Below are 27,091 nucleotides of genomic sequence, written 5' to 3'. Positions count from 1 at the left end.
CTCCCCCCCCCCCCCCGTGCAGAATAGATTTTGTCTTTGTCTCATGTTGTTTGCTTAAAGTCACAGTCATAAAGAAGCAGAAATTTGAATTTTCCTCTGTGGATAAGAAAGTAAACTGCAGGGGGAGCTGGAAGTGCTAGAACTACTTTTTTGTGCTTCCAGCTGTTTTGTGTAGATAATTTTGGTTTCTCCTGCTGTGAATCGGGAGACACTAACTCTGTTTTATTGCCTCTTATGTCTGAGTAGGTAGACTTGCAGGATTGGACAAAAATCTGTGTAAGGTGGCTTCTTTCCCGTCTTCCTTCCCCTTTTTCCTAGTTTTGCTTGATCATGCAAAAATGCTGTAGGAAAGATGGTAGGAGAAGTGTATTGCATTACATGAACCTTTCAGCACATCTAGGTGGAAGAACGTGTTCATGCCTGCCTTGCTTTTGTGGTCTGACTTTCCGTGATGTGGGACTGGGCAGTGATAGTATGGCAAGGTGCTGTTGCCGCAGAAACATCAAAAAGTGAGCCTGTCACTGTTACGGTTCCTGAAGTTTTTAACAGAAACAGCATATGGACACATGTTTAAATACATTTGTAGAGCCTGCATGAAATGTAAAGCCAATACAGAGCCTCTGCTGTCTCCGAGACATTGTTCGTGTTCACAGCATCTGTACAACTACTGCACGCATAAGTGACTGTGTGCAAATAACTGTTTCTTGATTGAACTAGCACAGTTTGCAGGGCACAGAAAGAAGTGGTTTTGTAAAGGCTTCCCTTACGCGCATACTGAAAGATCATTAGATTATTTATTTTGACCTTATTTGTGTCATTTCCTGTTACTTTTAACTCACTCACTTTAGAATTGAGCCCAATACTTCGAGTAAAGTAAGCACAGACTCCAGAAAAGCATCTGGCCCTATTATGAAGGCATACAGAAATGGAGAGTCTACCACTTCTGTTCCAGTAGTTACTCACCCTTGCTGCTTAACATAATGCTACCTTTATTTTAGTTTAATTTGTCATGTTTCAGATTCGTTGTTATGCTTTTTTCACTAGGCTACAGAGGCCTAATATTTTTCCCCTTTGAACCGTGCTAATCCACTGTATTTGGAAGTCCTTCCAGTCTTGTGTGTTGTTTTTCACCAGAACAACGTACTGGTTTTTGAGGCTGCAGTCGGAATTGTTTCTGTTGCTACGTTTTTTCTTCCTGTTGTCAGTGTAATATTTTCAAGTTATTTTTCAGTTCATAGTACCTTTGCCAAGAATACTTCTGTATATCAAGTAATATTTTGCTATCGATAATTGATGTATTACAACCAATTCTAATCTGGAAACCCTAAGACACTTTTATAAAGTCCTTTAAAAATCCTACTGTGTTTCAGAGGGACATAGAGAAGTTTTAAAGATATTTTTCCTTGCATTTCTTGCAAAATGTTACTGCCTGTTGCTATCAGTGTTGCAGTTCATCTTGCATAGAACTTGCCTACCTCAAAATGAATGTTGTGATAACCTGGAAATTGATGTTATGGTGAATACAGTTGGCAACACTGGGATGACAAATTGCTTGCAATAAAGTTGATGCTTGCTGGTTTTATTTCAATATTATCTGACTTTTGAATTTTTTTTTTTCCCTCAATTGTCTTTTGTTCCCAGTAGTTTGTTACATCAAAGACTTTTGTAACCTTTTTAGCTGAACAATGATTACCTAAATGCAGGCCTCTTGCCAAATGCTTGGCTGCAGGTACAGTCGAGCAAATATTGTGGGTTCAGACGGGGCAGAGCAGGAAGGAATAGGTTAGCCTGAGTCAGAATGCTTGTTGGATCTGTTTTTGTAATCCTCAGTGCTGCAGGGAGCAGGGAAATGTTTATGACCACTTTCAACTCTTAACTTTGTGTGCCTAGTCTTTCATATTGATGTTCCTTTCTTGCTCCTCGTATATTATAAATAAGCTAGACTGGAACCGTCAGTAGTAATAGACTTAAAAAGAAGTTACAGTCTGAAAAATAATTGTAGAAATGACATCACGAGGTGGCTTTTCATTGTGCCAGGATGAGTCTAGTTCAAATTCCATGATGCAGAACTAAAAAGATCCCTCCCCCCATTTATTCAGGTATGCTGCAGGGTAAGGCTCATAGGTGTTGAAGTGGGCTTTAGATGGCAGACCACGACGGTACTTAGGATTGCATGTATATAATCATGCATAAATTATGCCCAGTATCAGGATAGATGGTGTTTCCCAGTAATCCTTGGTCAGGAGGACACCAAAATGCCTTGGTCCAGTTAGGGACCAAGTTCTACTCTCGCCTATCAGTCCCAGTAACAAATATTCTGCAGCTGAAATTTATGAGGGGTGATCATTCGTTCTATGAAACCTGAGCTTAAATATAATTTGTGTCACTTTTATTTTACCCACAGAGGGCTAACAAAAGTGATTTTTTTTTTTTTTTTTTTTTGAAAAGCTAGCTAAGTCTGAATTCAAATGGGGGAGGAATACAATGAATAAAGCATTTTCAGCCAATGTTTTAAACATGGAATATTACAAGCATTAGAGTCAGCTTTGGCCTTTTTGTTGGAAAACTAAAAAGTCAATTGTTCAATCTTTCTCTCATCTTGCATAAGAACCAAGAGATGATTTTTGCAAGTGAGCAAGTTTTGAAAAAACAGCCTTGTCTTGTATCGGTGAGTTTAAAAGGCACTGACTATCTAAAGCCTATTGTAATTAAAGAAATAATTACTTGCTATAGGATATCTCTTTTGATTGCAGGCTTATTTATACCTGTCCTTTGGGAAACTCTGCTGCTGTCTTTAGCCTAAGAGCGCAGTCCAATATTAATGTACCTATTCTGTTTAAATCAATCTAACTTCAGAGCTATGTGTGTGTGCGTCATAATCCTTTTGTAAAAACCGCAACCAAAATCAAACCCTTAAATTGATGAACAAAACTTGCATTTTCTAGCGTCCTTGTTAGAGAAAACTTTATACAGGACAGCAACTATTAATTTAGTATCTCTTCCAAGGTCGTACATCTTCCTAAGGGAGTTCACAAAGATGTGCAAGGACTCCATACCACATTATTTTTGCTGCTTTATGACTCTTAATGACTGCAGTAATGGGTCTGTGCTTCTCATAGTTCTGACTTCCTTTTCTGTTTAATGAGTGAAATATTATTACTTTGTTAATTATAAATAATTACTTCTCTAAGTTATTAACTTAATTACTCAGAAATCTTTTGATAAATATTCTGTGACCTTATTACATATAGGAAATCACTTTCGGTTCTCACTATACTTCTGAAGAATGTAGGCATTCCATTAATCTGAATATTTTCCTGTTCTTGACTAGAGAAAAAATCTTAGCTTTTTTTCTCTGTTGATGCAAAACAATAACTTGGGATATTTATTATGCAAGTGTTATGATGTTTATGGGATGCCTTTTTTAAGCCAAGTTTCTTTTCTTAAATTTTTAACTATTGCCAAATGACCTAATTTGTGGGGAAAATTTTCTATTAAATGTATCAAGCTGGTTTAATAAGTCTTGTACACAGAGTTAATATTATTAATATTTTTTTTTTTGCTTGAGTACAAGACGCATTTAATATCTTACAGACTTCCTTTATGTTTTGGTATATCTTTTTCAAGTTTGACTTGAAAACGAACTGTGTCTTTTTGTTGTTAATTATAATTTTAAAATACACAAAGAAAGTCTATGAAAAATGTCAAAATTCTGTTAAAAACAAATAAAAGCTAAAAAGTTAGTAATTATCACATTTACTTAGTATGCACTTAAGGTTTTTTGTCCTTTGAGATTTAGACTAATATGCAAAAATGCCTTAAAATTACTGAGCTAAATCCATGTCTGATAACTACTAAAAGGACTGGATTAATGAGAATAAGCTAAATTACATCTGTTTTTAGTTTAATCCATTTTATATTTACATCCTAGATGGCCTCAAACTAAGATGCATAAAATTGCTAATGTATCTCATAAATGATTGCAGAATCTCAAGCTGTCAGACCTTGCATTTCTGTTAGCACATTTTTGATTCAAAGGTGTTTGGAAAGAGAAGAGAATGTATATCAAGTGATAATATTTCTATTCTAATTAATTTTCTCGTGAATGATTTTTCCTTTTCTGTTCTAAATTTATGTTTTATCCTTTAACTTTTTTTTTTTGGTTGCAATTTTTAAATCAATGCTTAAGTTAATCAATGCTACTCTCAGGCTCATGACAACATTTTTTTGATTCAAAGGTGTTTGGAAAGAGAAGAGAATGTATATCAAGTGATAATATTTCTATTCTAATTAATTTTCTCGTGAATGATTTTTCCTTTTCTGTTCTAAATTTATGTTTTATCCTTTAACTTTTTTTTTTTGGTTGCAATTTTTAAATCAATGCTTAAGTTAATCAATGCTACTCTCAGGCTCATGACAACATTTAAACTTAATTTCATCTCAGGCTCTTGACAACATTTAAAGCTGGCTTAATTTCAGTGTTATTTCAAAACTGCAGCCCAGCGTTTTGTTCCCTCGGTTTGTGTGCTGTGTTGAACCAGAGCTTGTCATTTCGTGTCGTGGTCTGCTTAATTCTTTGTCTAGTAGTGGTAAGAATGCTGTTGGAAAACTGGCTGTTTGCTTAAAAAAAAGATGGGGTTGGAAATCCTAAATGCTGGATTTTTTAAAAAGGAATTTTTGGTTTCTGTGTGCATAAATTATTAATTATTTTTCCCCATTGATTAGCACTCGTATTTCATTACTCCTGATATAACTGGATTGCCAACAATCCCTGAAAGTGTAAGTATGCAGTTTCTTTTTTAAATATTTAGGAGAAGTATCAACCTCATTCTGTGGGTAGGGCTGAACTCTGCTTTTATCAATAGGAGATGTTTTTTTTCCAAGACTGTTTTTAGAATATGATTGATGTCTATTATTACAACCTTTAGCTAGTAGTCACCGTTGCATTCATCATTAACCCATTTTAAAGCATTAACAGGGCATTTTTGACCACTGCTATATCCACCCTTTGTTCATAATTACTTGGCTTGTTTGCATTTATTGGGATTATTTATGTAAAATATATTCTGCTTCTGCACCTCGTGTTACTTGAATACCTGCCCTTTAAACACTGCGCTGCTAAGCTGCAAATTCAGCTGTCAAGATATGCAGCTATTTTTTGTGTAAGAAGGCATTGTTTCAGGCTTTCTGAAAACATGCCGTACCTGCTTACATTTGGATGGTAACCATGCACCAGGAATGGTTGTTGTTTTTTTGTTTGTTTTTTTTTTTTTTATGAAGACTTGCATTCTGTAGATGTTAAATCCTTGATGGTGCTGTGGGTAGACTGCAAATGTGAAATCTCAGGTCACATTCTCTATGATGTGTTTAGCTGGGTAACATCTAATAAAAGAGCTTCGAAACTTTCTGCTTTCCACTCTTGCATTTAAGTCTGGAATTGCGTGTGGGTGTAGAGATGTGCATTTTTACACTTTCAAATAAAAAGTTCCTCCTGAAAGTTCAGCTTCTGGGGGGTTCACCAGAGTACAAAATCACGCGGTACCGCGGAACTCGTTCTTGGTGGATGTTGCGGTGTTGGCGCAGAAAGCGTGACAGAAGTGCGCCCGCGGCCTCCGCGGCGGTGGTGCGCCGGCGAGGCGTGGTGGGGAAGGCCTCCCCGCCGCCTGCTCCCCGCCGCGGCGCTGCGGGGGGGAGGCGGGAGGCTGTGCCCCTCAGCGCGGGCAGCGGCTCCTGGGGCGGGCGGGGGAGGGGGGCGGCCGGGGGGGGAGCCCAGGCTGGCGGGGAGCGGTAGGCTTGGTGCAGCAGGGAGGAGGCCTGCGGGTACCTCTGCGGGGGTGGAAAGGAGTCTGCGCCAGGGACCCAGGGGAGATGGCGCGGCCCTTGTTGCAACCCGGAAAACTACTGTAAGTTGCTCGATAGAGGAGTAAAAGAGAGGACCCTTGTTGCAAGGGCTCTTTGGGCAGGACAGGGCTTAGTTTTTAAATGTTTCTTTTCATCTGTTTTGGCTACGGGTTGAATTCCTCTATTTTAAAGAATCGTCTTGTTCTAGCTTATTATTTGGGGTTCTAATAAAACATAGCTTTGGAGGTTAGAAGGTGTGTTATGTGTTCAACTTGAAGAAAATGTGGGGAAGCTTCACTCTGGACCTCTGGCTGATGGAGGATCTTGCGATGGTGCCACTGTGGATTTATTTTTCTGATTCTGTGGGAGAAAGGAAAAGTAATTTTCAAGGTGCCTTTCTATAATTAATTTTTACTCCATTTATAAAAGTCTCATCCTTCCAGTATGAATCAAAATAGTATGGTACTAATGGAGGGTTAGAACATGCAGGGAGTGAAGATGTGAGGTAATTACAGTAAATTAGCAATAAAATGAATTTTCTTCTTCTTTGTTGTAAGATTCACATATTTCAGGGGCAGTAACTTTTCAGATGTAATGCAGAAATAACTGTGACTGTCTCCCAAAGATACATTGGTCTGTACAAGATTGCAAACTCTTTTTACCACAGCTTTTGCAACACAGAATCAGCATACCATTATCAACTACAGTGTTAGGGGGTGTCCGAGGTAAATTGGACTCAAATTATCACGGTGCGTCAGCCTCTGACAATCAGTTAAAAGTAGCACTTGAAAGACCAGAGTTTCTTTCTAAATGGAGTGTTTGTGCCTTAAAGCTCTTGTTTTTCTCCCCTGCAAAATCTTATGCAGCATGGACCAAGAATAACTCTATACTCTGTGTCTTCAAATTAAGAATGCATTTCTGAATTTACATGAAACTGGATCGTCCGTTGGATCTTTGTTTGTGTCTTCGTTTGTCTCTGCAATATTTTTTTTTATTTTAATATTGCAGTATATCCAAAATGCAGGTCAACCTTCTGATCATCATCCGGGCTTCAACTGCAGTTAGCTTTCCGTATAGCGGAGTCTGTAAGGAGACAAACCAGCAGCTGGTGAACAGCAGCTCTGCCCACGCCGCGCTCCCTGACTGCGGAGGGCCGTGAGCCGGAGAGGCCGCAGCCAGCCGCCGTGTCCTGGCCCCCAGGGGGGTGGTGGAGCTGGCAGTCAGGGGGGTCACCCTGCGCTGAAGCCTTTTTCAGGGGTGCATTACCTTGCTGCCATGTCTTGGCCACATCCAGTACAGACTAACGGTTCCACTGTTCAGATTTCCTTGGGTTGGGACATATAGTTGATAGGCCTCCTACATCAACGTTCGGTGACATGTTGTTCCTGAGAAGAGATGAGTAAGAGTTCTGGTTGCAGATACGATAATGAATGTGTGAAATTGAATGTTTTGTATGTTGTGGGATGTATTAGTATATTTTCATAGGTATTCTCCAATGTTTACAAAAATTTGCTGTTTTCCTAGGCATTTTTGCTGGTAGCTGTTTTAGCTTATTCAGAACTTGTATGTCTCTGGCACTGTGCCATGCAGAAATACTGTTAAGTGCACGCTTTTGTGCTGTCTGCACTATAAATAAGAGGTGCTGGTGACTTTGCTTTTCATTAAACCCCACAGCGGGGGTAGCAGTGGGATTCTCATCGGGGGCCAAAAGGGTGGCTGCAAGAAGGACCCAGTACCTTCCACCAGTGCTGCCGGACTTCTGGTGTCCTGGCGCATACAGCTCAAGCAAAAGCTTGGTGTTTTTCAACAGGCTGTTTTGCTGTACTTGAAGTAGAATAAAATGTGTTGACTTTGGGAGAGCCTAGCAAAATAGCATTGTTTTATTACTGTAGCTATGACAGAACAGTTTTTGCAGTGGTGGAAGATCTGTTCCTGGGTTGGAGGTAATGGTTACCTTAATAGCATATGGTGCTATTGATATAATACTAAATTTCATATTTTTTCAAATTTGGAAAAAAAAAAAAGGGCAAATCTAAATTCACAAGCATAATCAAATGAGCAAAATATTAATAACTTACACCGAAGTTAGTTTTTCATTGGCTTTAAAACCCAATCAATTATTCTTAAAGCATACAGATTTTAATGCAAAGGGATTTCCTTCATGGTTTTTTTTGGGTTGGTTTTTTTTCCGCAGCTACTAATGGGAAAAAATTTTTGTAAGTAATATATAAAATGTTCCACTTAACTACTACTGTTGCTATATTGTTAACATCTTATTTATTTAAACAGAGAAACCTCACTGAATATTTTGTTGCTGTGGATGTGAACAACATGCTGCAACTTTATGCCAGTATGTTGCATGAGAGACGAATCATTATTACCTCTAGCAAACTAAGCACTGTAAGTACTTCACACATCTCCTTTTAAGTAGGATATATTGAACATTTCACAAAATGACCTGCAGACCTTTGTGGTTTTAGATATGTTCCATGTGTACTTATAAGACAATATCTACATACTTTTCTGATATATGGTTTTAGTCTGGCTCTTGAAGTACAAAAGTCTGATTTATATAAGACCTACTCAGATACATTAAGTCGGGTTAATTATTTTTCTTATCAGGAGATGAGAGTTCTTTAACTCTCCTGAGTTCATTTCTGTGCCTTCTAACCTAAAAAGAATTCTTAAGGGCTATTATAAGATCTTTATTATTCACTTGTGGCTTATTCCATTGGAGCTACTTGAAAGAAATCAAGGGTCCATAATAATAGCTGCTATCCTAACCTGGTAATAGGTAGATTCATCTTTGTTAGAGTGGTTTGGGAGTGCATACTGTAATAGCTTTGATTTGGAGCAGCTCTTCAGACTGATAGCAACGTACAACTCAAAATAGCTTTTTTTTTTTTTATTAAAGGTTTTAAGCTACTGCCCACATTAAAATGCTTCCCCCCCCCGCCTTATGCCTGCTTAGACCACTTAAAAGAATGTTGTGTTTCATTTTGAAAGTATACCTAAATATTCAGATGTTATTTTGTTTTACTCTTCACAGAATCTTATGGGTTTTTAAAATATCGTATATTTTGAAAATATTCCCAAGATTAATTTTGCATTAGTACAAGACTGTCACTTTATAACCAACATTCACCATAGAGTATATTTGTTATGCAGAATCTTTAGCCTGTTAAGCACAGTCATTGAAAATACCTTTTTTTTTTTTCAACAGTACTGCATAAAACATTTTGTTTAATATGCTTTCTATGGTAGAAAATCAAGTCTATGTTCCTGAACACTGCTAATTGTACTACCAAAAAGATTAACAATAGGTACAAGGTTGGATATAGTACTAAAAATAAGTATTTTCAAAGTCTTGCAGGTGCTGATTTCCAATACATACATGTGCATGTAAGGAGCAAGAATTTTTGGATTATAAATAGTGGATAAAGCCCCTTTAAATTCTTTTGAGTCAAAAGTAAATCGAAGATAGAGAAGATTCAGAATCGCCATAAAAGGCTGGCAGGTTTTACAATTCTAGGTGGTAGTAGCAATTATATGACTGCCTTATTATTATTTTTTTTTTCAAAACACCACAGTGTTGGGTCCCTGAATCTGCAATCACCGTTGCAGTTAGGGGAGTGCACGAAGACAGCACTTTACCAGTGGTTTGCAGAATATGGAGCTAAGTAAGTCCATGGTGACGGGAGAGTAAAGGAGACATGGGGTCATATAAGCAGAGGCCACATGAACAACTGAAAACCAGAAAAATAAATACTGAATGAATATAAGCAATCTTCAAATTACTAGTCTGTGATATATTTTTAACCAGCAAAGATTTTACTTTATCTTAGGAAATTTCCATATTCTATCACACTTTTTTCTTCCCCCTGCCCCCCACCCCCTGAAATGGCTAGGGGAAGGATTGGGTGTTACAACACAGTAACGAGACCACCCAAATGGGCGAAGAGAATTCGAAGAGAAAGCCCTTTCAATGAACCTGGCTTAGTAGAAGTTCACGTAGCAAAACCGTGGAATCAAACTTTTTTTTTTTCTTCAGTTTGCCAGTCTGGGACCCAGCTTGCTATATTAAAAAAAAAAAAAAAAGAAAAAAAGAAAAAAAAGGAAAAAATGCACCATAAAAAACCCTCAGCTCCAATGATGCCCCAGTCAAACCTCTTTTACTGCTCCAGTAGACAGGAGATAGGAATCATGACGGCAGCTCTGTGCCTGTGGAAGATTCATTCTGCAGGTGGGCGCGTGTCTGTCTGCTTAACACGATTTAGAATCGTACTCCCAGCCTACATTTGGATCCTCTTAAGACTTGTTTTTGTTAGGCTGAACATCTCAGCTGATCTCTGTTGCTATGATATGACAAGAGAAGAGGAGGTATCAGAATCACACTGTGCTGATCTAGACCACCTCATTTCTGCGTTCAGATTCCAAGCTCTTTGGAAGTCATTACAGAACAACAGATATAATATGCTGGTTGTGAGAAACTTTAACTTTGTTGAAAATTCAGCTGTTTATTCCAAATCTTTTCATGAAGTAATAGTCATCTTGATGGTGTCCTCACTTGAAAATGATTTATATCACTCTCCTGGACAAGGATAAGTAGCACTAGCAGACATTTGTAGTGGCGTTTGGATGTCCTGAAGAATGTCCCCAAGGTGTGAATGTAAATAGTAGATTGCAGGTCAAGTCCAAAAAGAGATAGCACATCAATTTCACTTTCTTCTGCTTACTTTTTCAGTCTACTAGCATTACTGCCACATCACGTCGGATCCACTTTTGATATAGGACTGGGTTAATTTTCATTTGCACTAGTGAGTTCTGATAAAACAGAAAAATAGACCTGGCTTATCAGGAACTTCAGTGAGAACTGCTACCTGCAGTTCTCACCTCTTTCATAAACAGAGCAGGACTGATGCAAAGCTTGCTTCTTTACAGGGCAATATAGTTTAAAAAGTAAATTAAACACTTCTCAGTATCTCCTGTAAGAATTTAACTGAATTGCCAAGAATGACTAAATGTGTTTTTGGCATAAGATATTAAAATGTTGGATTGCGCAATATAGTACAAATAAGCAAATGGAGTGTATTTGGGCATTAGCATTTGCTAGCTTTGTGCTGTTTTACTATTGTGTACAAAACACAGCAGACTGGTACTTTGTGTTGCAAAGGTCATGTTTTAATATTCCTAAATTACAGCTTGATACTTGAAAAGATTATTTGTTCAAAAATAATGCTGTCAAGTACAACTTTCTGTTAAGGGAGTTGTGCCTTATCTTTGGGGTTAACTGAATATCAAGTGTTTATGTCAGTTCATAAAGACTGGGTTGTGATGTCACCTTCGAGTTATCAGCTCTGTTTTGGTTCACTATCTCAGGGCAGTGACTGATAACAAAAGGCATAATTCAAGGCCTTACTCACTTTCTCCTCACCCTTCTTGTGGGGGGCCAGGAATGGAAAACTACACTTACTTATGTACAGGAATTTTGTCTAGCATTTCTGCCCTATAAATTTCATGCTTTCATTATACTCAAGTAAAGGATCGGTCCTGTTATGGAAAAAGCGGGGAAAATGATGCTATATTTAAAAAGAAGGTTTACTTTGGAGGAAAAAAGAGAAAAGAAGGTTGCCTACTTTAAGCTGTTGAGTAGAGTTTTTTTAATTTAAAAAAAAAAAAAGCCTAAGTACCATTTTAGCCTGAGGGTGTTTCAGTTGTCAGCTTATATTTTATTTTGTCCAAGCAGGCTTTGTTTTATATGCATCCTCTGGTTTTTGCAATTGTTATGTATTCTTTGCATCTTTCTTTAAATTGATTTTCTGTGTTTTTACCCCCTTTAAAAACTCCTTTGGTGGAGATCTTTGTCTACTTGCCCTACCAATTACTACCAAAAATATAAGTGGAAACTTCCTACCACTCCTTTCTGTCGTAGCTTCTGGGTCATTATTTGCCCTAACTGTTGATTCTTTTATTAGCTTGACTTTCCAACCACTTTAATAATGTGATTATCACCAACCTCACAGCTTGCTTCAGGCTTAGTGGTAGAGTGAGATGGATTCAGCTAGCCTGAGGATTATGCTTTGTAAGATCTGTTTGTAGCAAAAATTACCATTTCTGGCTTTTGAAGAGTAAACTATGAAAGAGAAACAAATTATATGGCTTTGGATTAAATGAAAGGATGAATGAAACAAAGGAATTGATCTATTCACAGAGGTGGCTGTTAGTTGTTTCACTTCAGCTGTAAAAGGAAGACCTTTCCTAAACGTCATGCTGTATGTTCTTGCACAGCACCGTTTCCTCACACGTCACTGCATCTGCATGTATTCGTATTAGTTGCATGGAGCTGTACGAGTTTCAGTACAAATAATTTTTTAATTCAGTCTTTCTATAAATTATTAAAGTGCTGGGGATGGCTTTTCCAGGAAGGCTGAACTGCAGCATTGATTTTATGCATGCTGGAGGCAGGCCCTAGATGTTTCGGCCCCAAGTGCACCTGCTGTGGTAGTCTACCAGAACATCATACCGCGCTCTCATGTATTCAAAGCAAAGGAATAAATCATGATTTACAACAGTGCATCAGTTGACTTATTGCTGTTTTGTGACCGGAGGTAAGAAGGATTGCTGTTTAAAGCCATGTCATCGGTTCTCAAGTCACTCAAGCATGAAAGCTTGTCATATGCCTCTGTAATTGTACCTCACCAGTCTTTCCCTAACTAGTCAGCTGGGGCTGTGCGTTTTGTCTCAAACACCCGGCTGGCCCGTGTCTGACAGGAGCTTTCTCATCATCCTGTCAGTAATATGCTAACTAGAGTGTATCTTCTGCGGCCTACACTGGCAGGTGGAAAGGATGCTACACTTTAAAGCAAATGTCTAAACGTTACGTCCATTTTGACCAGTATTTGTTTCAGGTAATACAAGTCTGATGTGTCTGAGAGCACGGTGGTTACGAAGTTCTGCTTTGTGCTGGCTGTAGGTTTCTTTGGTGATCCCTATAAAAACAAACATATATGTCAATAAAAGATACAGTTGTTTTTTTTTATTGGTGGTGAAGGAGCACTGAATAGAAATTTACGCACAAACATACATTTGTGGAATCACTTTTACTGTTGCTTATATGCAAAGAGAGCTTTCTGCAGTTGCCCTCGGTTGCCATAATGAGTTGGACTGAGCAGCGGCTTCATGTTCCTTGCCTCGTTAGTCTTGTTCAGGTATGGTCACACACGTGGTCGCTCAGGCACTGGGAAGATGCGGAGGCTCCTTGGAGAATGTAATACCAGCCACTAGAGAAAGCGAAACGCCCCTTACTGTAAACACGTCTGTTTCAATCACTTCGCTTCTCCTGCATCCGACCCTAAATCCGAGATTCTTGAGTTTAGTCCAAAATCCGTATGTCCCAAGGCAGTAATATCATGAACTGAATCAGAAGACAGCTGTGGTGGTTGTCTGTTTGTCTCACTTCACGTAAATATCTCTGCGGTTTACATGTGGAGATTCATGGATATGGTTAAAAAACCTGCCGAGCAGCGCTTTGTGAGTAGGCCAGATCGCTGGGATGTGGTTTTGGAGCACAGTGCACGTTAGTGTGGAGCCTGGAAAGACAGAAGGCTCCTCTTTTGTATTTTTATGTTTCTGAGTTCAAAGCTGGTTATTTATGGAGCTACTTCTCTGGAGCAAACTAAGGATCCAAGACAGTGGAACAATTGGCTCCGTACAGGCCTTCCATGTTGGAGAAAATAACGGCATTGGGAGCTGTCATACAGCTTAGTGACGTCCTCACATTGCCTTATGCTAGGGTGATGCTCCCAGTTCTGAGTAAACGAACTATAGCATCTGATTTATTTTAATTGTGCACTGTAGTGCAGTCACAATTTCATCTAAAAATGTATTTATGAAGTGTATGGCAGATCCATTGTAAATAATACTGTTCCAATAATTAAAAAAATTATAGATTTAAATTTAATTCGTATCTCAAATTCCTGTGATGTAGTACATAGTGGGCGGAAGTGTGCAAGGGCTAAATTTAGTTCTTGGGAAAACAAGAAATGGATGGGAATTTATCATTAACTTACAAGGCAAATCAGATATTACGCTGATACTCACTGAGCTCCCAGAAGCATAATTAGAATTCATTTTGGAATATTAGGCCAATTAGACCATTTGGTCTGGGAGTAGATGAGGAGTGGTGTTTAATAATTTTTTTTTTTTTTAATAGTTCAGGTGTAAGCAGTCTAAGATAAACTGGGCAGAGGTGCGTGTTGTGGGTGCAGTTAAGGTCCCATTGGGACCCCTGTAGGGAGTGTACTTCTAGCAATGAAGCTGCGGGATGTCAATATGGAATCAAAATGTGGTTAGGATATACAGCCACACCGGGAAAGCTCTCCCAGTCTTGAAGTTTAGAATAGTTTTCCCATTGCCACAGCATAATATTAGGAGAAATAATTGTGAAAGAATTTGTGAAAAGAAATTGAAATGTGCGGTCAACAAATGATTAAAATTCTTCTAATGAGGGGGGAGGGGGAAACAATCAGTTGCAGATTGTTATTACCTGCCATCTATGTAAAACATGAAAAACTATATCACTAGGTTTTATTAAAAAAAAAAAAAATCGCAAACCCTAAACAAACAAAACCCAAAAAACCACACTGTAGAAGAAAAACATGTAGACATAAAGACAGATTGACAAATTCATTTCAAAATTAATTTTTTTGCTTATTAGCACTTTTAGAAAAAAGAACAAATCCAATATTAAGAGAATCTGGGGCAAAAGTTGTTTCTTTTTCCAATTCGTATAATCTTTGGCAATTCAGTAAAAACTGCCGGAACAAAATGCTGTGTAGAGCCAGTGCAGGCGCTGCTGTGGGCATACACAATCTAAGAGAAGCCTTTAAGTACTGAGTCCTTTATGGTTGGGCTGTATGAGAACTGGAAGTGAAAGAGTCCGTATTCTGTTGACCAGAACTGTCTTACCCCCTAAAAAAAGTACCGCTTAAGTCATTGGTGGTCATATGAAGCATAAGATGTGGAGACGAGTTACTGAAGGGTGTGTGAGTGTAATACCAGCTCTCTGTTCTGCTGTGCCATTATCACAAGATTTCCCCTTTTTCATGGTCACTGCTGCTTTATCACTCTTTTTTTCCAAAATTCACCAATGACGAGACAAACGATAACAGTCAGTGGTTATCTCTACTCTTGCTCGCAGTAAATAAGTTGTCTGTCAGCTATTCACAAGGAAGCTGTTCCCTGCTGCTTCTTAATTAGTGTATGGCAGAAGAACATACCATGGAGTTACTCTGGGGGAGGAAATGTTAATAAAAATTATTTTCCTGGAAACTCTCTTTTCAGAAGTGAGAAACATTTGCAGAACTCCCTTATTTTATGGGAGGGTGGCTCTTCCTCCATGGAGACAGGTCATAAAATAAAGGAGGGAGGAAAGGGGGTGTCAGGAGACGGTCAGGAAAAGGGACAAAAAGATGTATATATTTTTGTTCTTCTGTGTTTTTGTGAGAGAGGAATAGATAAAGACATTAGGAAATAAATGAATGTCAAAATGAAAATAAATTATCAAGAATGTTACAGAGATGAAATGAAGAAATATGAGGAAACTGAAATTATTGAACAGATGACATAAAGAAACATAATTACTTTACTGTAGGATAAACGAATATCAGAAGAGACCTGTTAGTTGACCTAATCTGTAACATGTTAGGGATAAAAGCTGACGACTAACTTCCAAAAGTTTCATTTTCAACTTATGAAAAATACTTAAAACCTTTGTGGGATGAAGAAATTGAGTAACTGAATCAAGTTACGTGGCTTTTTCTATGCCACCCACACCTACTTTGTTATATAGGTACATCTGATTATCTATAAAAGTGCGTGTAGGTCGTTAGTATAGGCACAGTATGCCAGTGGTATTCCTTGTTGAGCGCTCACCTGTCTACTACCACTTCAATTTTATTTTCTGCTCAGCTTCCATTATTGGGAAACATGTCACTCCTGGAGCCATAGGCAAGGAACAAACCGTGTCTGCAGTCTTTTCTTTTCCTTTCCAAACTAATGCACAAGAATGATGCCATAATGCTGCCTTGTGAATCAAGAATTGCAAGAAAAGAATGAAATTGATTGTATATGAAGTGCTGTCAAATTGATGAATAACACTCTTCTCTTCCCTTTCCTTCCCCCAGAAATAATGATAAAAGGAGGTGAATAATACTTGAAAAACAAAACAAAACAAAAAAAACCCACCCCACCCCCAAACCCAGGAAACAATAAGTTTTTTATATTAGTGTTTCTTCTTCACATTTAATTTTCACAAAGGAAAAAGTTAAAATTTTCATCTGTGGACTGGAAATATATTGCCCTTCCCCTCTCTCCCTTCTGTGAGAGAGGAGAGCTGGGGGGGTCTCATCTTGCCCACAGGAGGAAAATGCATATGGCTCATTTAAGGTCCTCCCTCTTTTTCTTCTTAAAGATTATGGGGATGGCAGATGGGGAAAAAATTAGCCAGGAGCTAAATTAAAGAAATGCGTAAGAAGTGGCTTTGGATGTTGTGGCTTGGACAGTATATTCTGTTCTTTTGTTGCTCAATTTTTTTTCATCAGTGACTTCTGACTTCTCACCAATGCCAGCAGAATGGACTAAGTGTATGATTTAGTCCGACTTTTTATTCTTTAGAGCTGGGAAGCGATTTAAACTCTCTTGTAAACTGGCGAAAGCAAGGGCTCCCTTCCCACTTTTACTCCCCGGCAGTCTTCCCCCACCCATTTCTTGAATGGGAAGGTAGGTCTTAGCAACCGTTAAGTATCTGTTATGAGTTTGGGGCCTGATCTCATTCCCGATCAAACAAGATTTGGACATGGATGCCCCTCTAACAAAGCTGGTAGTCATAGGAGTTGTAATAACGTAGAGGAGAGGCTTCCTTTCACCTGTACGACTGTTCCCCTTTCAGGAAGCGGATAGTGGTTTCTCAGTAATTCTCGTGAACTGGGAGTATCGGGGTAACGGCAATAAGAGTTGGTCCAGGTTGATGGTAGCTACTGGAGCTGTGGCAAAATGGTGACCCGTCCCCTACAATTTATTGCTATAGGTATTAATAAGTAGATGAGATAAATAAACAGAATCTTTGGCATCTTTCAACATATGTGTGGTCGAGGCAGTGGGTGGGAAGTCGTTCTTTGGCCCAATGGGACTGTGAGGGAGGAGGGAGAGAGCACACCAGTACCCATTTCTGGACATGGTGTTGACAGAGATTGACAGCGTTTGAGGGTTTTTCAGGAAATGGTTTTATCACAGTAGTTCTTTAGTTGCTTACAGTAGATTTTGAAAGGTTGTACGGTATCACAGGTTAATTTTACTTTAGCATTTTGTCTAACTTCTGTTGCTGTTTTTGGCTTTCTGACAAGATTCTGCTAATCAGTTTCTGTCTTTCTAGTTTGTGTGTTTCTAGTTGTGTGCAAGTCTTGCCACCTATGCTCTGCCTCTCTTTTTCTCTCTATAACCTTTGGTTATAGAAAAGGCTTTGAAGAAAATAATTTATATAGATAGAAAGTAACTGCCAGGTAAGTTTTGTGCAGGATACAGAATAATTATTTTCATGTTACTCATTGAAATTATGTGAATAATAGGTATCAAATAAGCATAATGTATGAGTCTGCAGAAAATCTTTCAGTTGAAGTAGTACGGCTCTAGACATGTCACAGTGTTTTAGCAAAAACTAAAATTAGAGGGGGAAAAAGAAAAAAAGAAAAGAAAAAGGGGCCAGTCCCTTTGAAATCCAGGGTAGAAGGGTTCATTGGTAGAAGTGAGCGTTGGGGTAGCAGATACACACATCAGAATTACTGCATCTGCGTGAGGGACAGGGAGGAGCCACACTCTTCATGTTCCCAGGAGCAGGTAAACCTGCTTTGATCAAGTCTTGTACTAAAACTTTTCCTGATTGTTCCTGTTCAGCAGTGCGTAGATTTTGAACAACAGTCTTCCCAAGTGGCTGCTTATTGGCATAAGGTGGAAAGTAACTCATTCTCTAGAATTTGTGCATTATTTCAGTCTTGCAGGGATTTGGGAGTAATCAATTTACTGTCACTCGATAACGAATTTTGCTGACAAACTTTGTAACGTGGTCTCCCACTATTTGGACAGACTGTATTATCACCAGGCATATAGTTCCAGCATTTTTTTTTTTTCAGGAGACAAAGATAAAATTATTTTACCGGAATCACTACAAATCTCTGGAGAAAACACCACATACTTTCCTTGCAGGGTGATGAAAGCTTACATGGTGATGCCGGCTGCAGTGTCTTATCAGAAGAGATCAGAAATAGACCGAAACTTTCAGTTGTACACAGTAATGTTAGTAAATTCACTACTGATAGAATGGGACAGGAAACTTCTTTTTATGTCCAATGCAAATGCTAGGGATTTCAAATTAAATTTGTTTATTTACTACAGGGTTGAACATTGAAATTTTTTGTTAAAAGTTGTTTTTTAACTAGTTCAAGTCAATTGACTCATGTTTATGTAATTTAAACCCACATTATTTCAAAGAATTTTAAAACCATAATTAGATTTATTTTTGAAATAAAAGTTGTTTAAACTAGAAGACGTTCTTTGAAATGGAGAAAAACAGTCTAAAAAATAAAAATTGTTGGAAGCAGAAATATTAAAAGTTCTGTTCGATATTGACAAATGGGTTTCAACAGACAAAAACTTTACTTAAAAACTGCCCGCCCATTTTATTATGGATAGAAACACAACTCTGGTAGGTCTTTTCCAGTGCAGTGGACTACAGGAGGATGTCTCAACATTATTTGTTGCCTCAAAACATGTAATAAACTATCAGATTTGCAGTAACTAGGTTCTGCAGCACTGTTCTGCTATAATTTAGAATTTTTTAGCAAACTGCAGAGTTGAGCAACGATATATTTGTGTGTATACATAACTATATAGCTAATTTTATTGGACAGATGCTTTCACCTTATATATACAAGCTTATCTGTAAAGGGGATCACAGTTCACAGTTGATGTAATCTCCAGTTGTCGCTGGCAAAATAGGTAAGGTTTTATACAGCCTTGAAGATGACTTCACGATAATTTAGGATAGTGACTACCTGTCTTGAAAAAGAGATTTTTCTGATCTGTGACATTTTTCTTCTCAGTTTTTTGTTGGTTTTTTTTTTTAAAAGGTGGATCTTAATAATTCCTTTTGGAATAGATAGCAATCAACAGACAGGCTCCATGCGAAGGCCTTTTTCCCTAAATAGCATAAAGAATTGTTTTCTGCAAAAGATCTCACCACTTGGTCAAGCAACAGATGCTCATTTCTGCACCTAGGAGCTTGTGCTGTGCTCTCTGCCGTACCGTCTCCTCCTTCAGCATTTGGCAGGGTGCCTGCCGGGGCTCTGCCTGGCTCTGCTCCCAAGCCCAGATGCTATCAGATACCCCTCCAAATCCAGTGTCGCCTTTATAGACCTCTGTGTTCCGATGTAAGCAGTCGGGCTCTACCTCGTCCCCGAATGCTCTTCAGATCTCTTGAACTGTCTGGTTACTTAAGGTATGCAGCATTATTCCAAGATTTGCAGTAGTCCCCATTCTATTTAGAAGAGTGAATATGTCAGTTCAAGAGGTAAGTTATTTAAATAGCTAATGCATTTGAGAAATGCAGTCACTGTTGAAACAGTAAAAAAGGCAAAAAGAGAATTTGCCAGAAAGTGTGCAATTTTTAATATGAAATCCTTAATTATCTTACCAGTATTTGCTTAAAGGCAGAGTTGGCAGAGTATTAAAATGTCACACAGTTTGAAGAGCAACAGAATCCCATAGCTGCTTGTATTACAGGCTGAATACAACAGGAAACTATAAAACATATTCATGCCATACTAAAATGTTTGGAAACCTACTGCAGCAGCATAGATGGAAATGTTTAAATAAGATGTTACATTAAGATGTGATTAAATAGAAAAGCAAGGAACAGTACAGCAAAACCTTGATGTGTAAGTAATCGAATCTTTACCTTTCCTGCTAGAAATGCTAAAATTTAGTAGACTTTTTTTAATTACAAATGTTAAATAGATGCCAGTCTGAGTGCCACACTAAAACATAGATTGTAAAATGAGAGAGTTAATAAAACTTCAGATGTTTTTAAGGAATTATCCACTTCCTCTGTAAAAGTGGGAACTAAAATATAACACAGACATATGCATAAGATAGGAAAATATTTCTTCATGCAAATAGTATAGTCATCTTAATTCATAATTTAAGAATGCCTATTAAGAGGAGGAGGAGGCAGCTGTATACGTTGGGGGATATCCTGTATAACTGTATGCTCAGCTTTATTTCAGTCTGTGATTGAAATACATGAAATGCTAATTTTTATATAGGTAGTTGCGGTTTGAAATTTATATACTATGTACAATAGTATGTGGACATGCTAATTAGTAATTCCACGTCCATTTTGAGTAAAAGAGCAAAAACCATGATACTGAGCTTGACTGCGCTATCAGTAGTGTTAGTTAAACTACAGAGAGAGATAATATGGAAATAAAACTCATAAATCCCACTGTGTAGAAGAGGGATAAGATACTCAATTATTTCTTCTCCCAAATTAATTAATTCTTAGTAACAACACAGTAATTATTAAAATAGCCATTATTATAAGTCTAAAATGAGAGTAATTGCAGAGGTTTGATGTAAAGCTAAAAACCGAGATGTTAATCTGAAACGAAGAGTTTAAATACGGAATTATGATATACTTGGCTTTCTGTAGTGTAGCTGTCAGGCTCGGGCAGTTCGCTGGTCAATAGTGACATTCTGTGTGTCAGTGAACAGAGTCTCCTGATACCTTAACCTGCAGTTCACACATTACTGAAGCTCCAACTGTCGAACATTCAAGTCCCTTGGTACTACTGCAGCTTCCAGAATCTCCTGACTGGCTCATGTTTCATTCTTTGGCAATTTGCTCTAATGATATCCCTCAGGAGCTTTCAGACCCTCTTCTTTTCCATATTTAATCGTGTTATATTAATCTGAGTGCTGAGCAAACTATGCTGCACAAATTGTAATTGTCTGTGATTTCTGATGCAATGGTCTTATAATTTTTTTTTTTTTCATTTTTAGTGTAAAAATACATGTACAAAATTACAGTATAATTTTTATTTACAAGTCTAAATGTCCAAGACAGCTAGGGTGTGAAAGCTTTAACTGCTGATCTGTTCCACAAAGAGGGTTTTTTTCCCCCTGTAAAATCCGTAATGTTTTAGCACTTGCTGTATGGACAGGATTTACATTTTATTTTTAGCTCTTCGTTTTGTTACTGTAAAATTACATGTCTAATAAACAGCACTATTACCAAGTTAACCTCAGATAGTAATTTTGTTGTAATAGAAAACATTAGGACAGTCTTGTCTTTTTCCGTAAGCTTGGTGTCTTCTACGTGGGGCATTCCCTTTTTTTAATTTTTTAAATTTTATTTTATGGGGTTTGTAGTGTTTTATTTGCTGGATATAGGCTACCTCATTTTGAACAGTCTTGATGTTTTCTACTTTCTGTTGTAACTCTGTGGCTGCATAATCAAATAAATAAATTTGAGTGACTCACCTATAGCAAAGTGGTATTTGATATATCAAATTTGAATTCTTTCGGTGTTGCAGATTATTTTGTTCACTCGAGGAGTGAACTAGACCATGTTTCTAATCAATTCCATAGATTGTTTTTGTGGGGTGGGGTGGGTGGGTTTTTTTTGTGTTGGTTTTTTGTTTGTTCGCTTGTTTTAGAAAAACACGTTTTGAATGGTAAGCAGATTGTAACACCACCTTTCTTGGTCAAGGAGTCCTTCGTTTTCTGGTGATGCTGGTGCCGGACTTGCCAGTCCCTGCTTTGGGAAGGGAGTTTTGGAAAATTGTAATAAAGTTGCTTTGCTGTCATAGGGAATATTCACCAGATTTTTTTAAAGGTGGTTTGGAAATCAAGATAGTGACACAAACAGCAATTAATCCTGCTCCTGAGTTTAATGCTCTGCTGCGGCTTCATGCATGTTCAGATCAATTCCAGTTGTTCCAAATAGCAGAAACGTGGACCAAAAAACTCCCCTGAGTCTTTCCTGCTCAGCGGAGCTGAGTGCAGCTGGGGTACGCTCGAGTTTTCTGTGTTCTTGGCAGTACTCACGTTTGATAAACATCAAGTAGTGCATGTTTATTTTCTTGTTTTCAAGGAAATAGCTGAGCAGGGCTAACTTTTAATTGACTCGTTAGTCTGACTTCTTGCAAACGTTGTACTTGTATACGTATGTCAGCGTTCTTCATAGATGTATTTAAGCAATTAAAAGTAATTAAAAAATGCTATAATAGGTGGTTTGGGGAGGTTAAGATTCTTACGTGTCTAAAAGTTAATTTAAGGTTTTGTATTTTCTTTTTATTCATATTTTTTGTTGCCAATTCTGTGTGTGTTTATTTTTAGTTAACTGCTTGTGTTCATGCATCAGCTGCATTGTTATATCCAATGTATTGGCAACACATTTACATCCCAGTGCTTCCTCCACATCTTCTGGACTACTGCTGGTAAGACAGCTAACCTGTTATCCCCATTTCTAAGATTCTTACCTGTCTTGTAATTCTAAGTAACTGATGAAAACACTAATTACTTATGTGACTAAATATACAGGATCCAGTTTATGAAAGCACTTAAGCCAATGCTTAAATGATGACTTGAATAGAGATATTTCAGCATGCCTTTACGTGGTGTTTGAATTTGGTACCTTGAATTACAGTGCTGATTACGTTCAATGCAGCATTTAGAACTATGTTTATAATAACTGTTCCTGTTTTATTTTTAGAGAATGCATTCAGTAATTTAAATGCGGCTGTGTTACAGTTTTCTTTTATTTGGCATTTATTTTAACTTGAGATAAATGATACTGATAGAAGCATTCAGAAAAAAACTGATCAGTTTTTCCAGAATCAAACGTTAGTAGGCATCAATGTCTTCCTTAGGTTTAATATGATTTAATATTTGTATTTTAGACTCAGCTAGGTTCAGGATCCTATCCAACACCTTCCCAAAAGAGCTTAAAATCTCCTTTTGGTACTTCCAAAATTTTCATTATAAGAATTCTGCTTCTGATGTGTTTTTGTTCAAATGACAGACTTCGTGGTTTTGGCAAATTTTTAAGTTGAACAAGGAAGAATGACTTTTTGAGTCACTTCTGATCCTTCCAGGGATGATGTTTCCACATGTCTGTGTTTTAAGATTTCAGGCTAAGAAGAGATCTACCTTCTTTTATTCATAGTAGTGCCAGAGATACCAAATGAGAGTTTCCATTAAAGCACCTAAAACAGGAGTATCCATCCCTGGAGACTTTCACTTTAACTAGACCCTATGGGTCTGTGGTGGAAAAATGAACCATTTAAAGCCATTTTAGAGATCAGGAATTGTTATTGTATATAAAACCCGAGTCCAAGCCAGATGCCTACCAACATAAATCTGTGTTTCTGTTACTAATGTTTTTCTTCACAGAAATAAATTATGCTTGTATGTTTGCTGGACTTTGTTTTGTTTTTCTTCTGGAACCTATAAATATTGATGTTCCATTGAACTCCACTCAGTCTGTTGAACTTCTTGTTTTTAAAGAAATTCTCATTATGTTTCCTTAAGTCTCTTTGATAGTTTTTCCTCAAGTTCACAATATTTGCCCATAGTATATCTTTTTCTGTGATAGTTCCTATACTTCATATGTATATTATTTATTGTTTTTGAAAGGAAATCAAATACTCTCCCACTCCTCCCTTTACTTTCAACTATAGCTAAGCCTTTCATATTTACTGATAGTTTTCTTTTGAAGAAACTCTGTCCTAATTGTTTTTCGTCCTGGCTTTGATAAAATGCACCAAGATGGGGGTAGAGCTTGGATGTATTTGTTTAGTTTTTGTATTACTTGAGCTTACTGCCAGAGGCTTTGTAATTTCTTCAGTATCATCCATAAATGCTGTTCTCAGAAGGTAGATCAGCACCTTTATTCAAGCTGTACCCTACAGAGTGCATCCTGAATACTAGAAGATTTTTTTTATTTCCTCTCCTAAGCACAGATAATGTTTCCCGAAATAATAATGTTAGATGCTGTACACAGCTTCTTGTGATGATGATAATAGTTGAGATTCTAGGTCATAATGGCGTGACCTGAGAATTTTTTTTACTCATTAAAAAGAAGCATGGAGTTTCTTAAACTTGTGAAACTCATTTATATCCCTTTTTCTTTTCCACAGTAGTACAATAGAGTGTGGGGGGGGAAGTTTCCCTTTTTTTAGAGATGTTCAAATGGAAGCACGAAGTTCATGAAAGGAAGTGCACAACTGATGAATTTACCACAGTAACTGTAATTCAGACCTTTTAACTCAGATTTTTGTTCATTTACATTTCTCTGTCTGCTCATGTCTGGTTTGAATGGTTCTTTTGTGAGGCAGGTTGGAATAGTGTAATAAAAACACATAAAATACTTAGCTTTCCTTATGTTTTGGCGTATTAACAGTGAATAAATATTTTCCTCATAGGTATATGATATATCAAATTATGAAATCTTGATGAATTCATAAGGTCAAAGTTTATGCCAGACCTAGTGTGAAGTCCAAGAGGGTCATGTCAATTTAAAATTAATAAAATAATTTTCTAATTCTTTTTTGTATTTTCATTTTGGTAGAGCGAAGTTCTTTTTATAAAAGTGCCTTTTTTCCTTTTAGCTTAACATGTATTTTCATAGCTAGAAACCACATTGTCATTGCTTCACTTGGACTTTGTTGGGATGTCTCCCATGAACTCTCATTTTCTTAGGGTTTTTCTGAAATGGTATTCAAATAAATGAAGTAGGGAAATATCAGTTTGATAATTTTGTTCGTTCCAAGGGAGTAAGACCGCTTCTAAACAAAGATAAAATACATTTAAATCTACTAGTTTAAATATAGGCCCTGATCCTGCAACCTTTCTGTGCATGATAATCATCCAACGTATTTTGAGAGAAATCCACAATTTTTTTTTTTTTCAATTGGACTATATATCTTCAAAATTTCATGAAGATAAATGATATAATTCTGTGGGGATTAGAATTTGATAAATTACATAAACTGCTCAGCTGGTACATTTTGTGGGCATGAAAAAAGAAAAATGTATCTTTGAGTAAAACAGATCTATATTAAAAAAATTATTTAAATTCTTCCACTTGCCTTTTTAATCAAAAAGCCTCTTAGGTTCTATCAGGCAACCTGATACACAGACTGGGTTTAGACATAATGTAACGGATGTTCTTAAAGTAGTCCAAGCCCACCGGTACTGAGCATCGGTGTGGACTGTAATGCTGTCAGGCTTGGCCAGGTTACGAGAACTTGCAAGGTTCAGTGTGTGAACGTACTGTGTCTTTATTTACTTCAGGATGCTTTTTTCCCCCCACGTAGCTTATCTTGGCCTCGAATTCCATTACGAGAACTCCAATGTGAGAATTGGAACAACCATCCAAAAAAGAAAAGATAATAAATTTCTTTTTCTAAAAGATAGCAGAATATTAAGCACTGAAAGTAATTTCCATTTTAGCTCAAGAGAAAGAAAACACGGCATAGTTACTAAAAAATTGAATTTTCTGAATATTTTTAAGACTTTGTTTCTTTTCTACATTTAAGTAGGCAAAAAGATATTGTTGTACTTAGCCCAGTAGGTAGCTGGCTTTCAAGAAAGCTTTTACAAAAATTATGTTTGAAAATTGATATAGTAATTATATTTGAATAAAATTAATTTTTGTAAAGGAGAAAGCTATTTTCATCAAATTTCTGTGTAATTTCTTGGCAAACTAAGTCCCTGGTAAAAGAATGCATGACAGTATTTTGTCTGTGGATGATAAAGCATCTGTTCTACTGATGCTCTGCTAAGAATATAATGCAATTAGAAAATTCAAGTTACAATTGCAACATGTCTTTTTATGAGATTTGGTCTCTTCTGAATTGGGATATATGCATCCCTGTTTTTGTGAGAATGGACAATTATTTTCCAATTAACGTGCATGTTTTGCATAACAGTAATTATTTTAGGCAATGATACTGTAGATTAATAACATTTTTTGGTAATAACATGCATAAGCAAGAGAAAAACTATATAGCAGCTCCCAGTAGTATCATAGTAAGCAATTTCATGTACATATTACAAACCTCTGCTGTTAAGGCTTCAGAATCCAGCAGTAATAAAATTCATTCTTTGCTGAAAATGATCAAATTGACTTCCCATACCTGCAAATTTTATTTCATGCATTTTCAAGATGTGTTTATCTAATTAGCTTTGTACCTTTATTCTGTTAACTTCTCAAAATTGAAATGAGGTAGCTGTTGCTTTGTTCTATAGGAAAGAGCTACACACTACCCTTTTTAATGACGGACTTATTAATGGAGCAAATCATCAGCGATTTTAAGTCAGTACAGGCCTGGTGAAGCTGCTAGAACAGTGTCGTGTACAAGAAAACAAGTGTGCATAAAATGCATACATGATACTGCGCTTGTTTTCACCGTAGTTTCTTCAGTTCACGTTATTTGTAACGCTAAGATAACTCTGATGCGATGAACCTGAGGATCTATTTTGCTGCATATTCAGCAGAAGAATCCTCAGTTACATGTCAGTCATAGTCATTCTCATTGGCTTGGTTAAATATGTTACACAGTATAAAACGTTCTTAAAATTATAGAGTGTTTTAAAGCTGTCTGATTCCTCACTGAATATAAATGCGTGTCTGCTCTGGCGGGGCACCCATTTATGATTCCATGTAACTTGTGTTCAGTCCACAGAGGCATAAGGCCTTAGCCTGGATGAAGTTGTCAGGAGGTACTAAAATTTTTCAGTATTGGGCTAAGAAAAAGATGTGTGGGGACATAGGGGTCTCCATTTCCCCTTTTGGAAGCCCCATTGCCTAGAAACCTTAAGCCATGACAGTTTGCAGTCTCAGCAAACCTGTATTTTGATAGTATAAACATGATGAAAGCTTGTTTTGGCCTCAGTCAGTCTGGGTTTTGGGTGTTTTTTTGTTTGGTGTGGGGTTTTTTTTGTTTGTTTTGTTTGTTTTTTTAATCGATCCTCTCCTGTGGGACATTGTTAATGAGAGCAATTGGCTAATCCATAGCGTGTACAGATTTTTCTAAAACTGGCTGCAGTCACAGGCAGGTGAGAATTGCTACTTTTGCTCCCAGAGTTGGGACCGAATTGATGTGGCCATGTGAACTGATGCAGTGAAGCCTCT

At 37.4% G+C, this 27,091-nt stretch overlaps 1 protein-coding gene across 1 annotated transcript in view; it reads left to right on the top strand.

The window, feature by feature from the left end:
• DENND1B (DENN domain containing 1B) overlaps positions 1–27,091 on the top strand; it is a 167,086-nt gene that overhangs the window by 82,109 nt on the left and 57,886 nt on the right. The window contains exons 8-10 of the mRNA XM_009283216.2: positions 4,726–4,779; positions 8,131–8,241; positions 22,291–22,391. Of these exons, the coding sequence (XP_009281491.1) occupies positions 4,726–4,779; positions 8,131–8,241; positions 22,291–22,391 (266 nt within the window). The remainder of the gene's footprint in view (positions 1–4,725; positions 4,780–8,130; positions 8,242–22,290; positions 22,392–27,091) is intronic.

The sequence above is a fragment of the Aptenodytes forsteri genome, unplaced genomic scaffold (assembly GCF_000699145.1).
Source record: "Aptenodytes forsteri isolate BGI_AS27 unplaced genomic scaffold, ASM69914v1 Scaffold181, whole genome shotgun sequence".
NCBI lineage: Eukaryota > Metazoa > Chordata > Aves > Sphenisciformes > Spheniscidae > Aptenodytes > Aptenodytes forsteri.
Note: the sequence above shows the minus strand (reverse complement) of the source record. Positions and strands in the feature narration are given on the sequence as shown.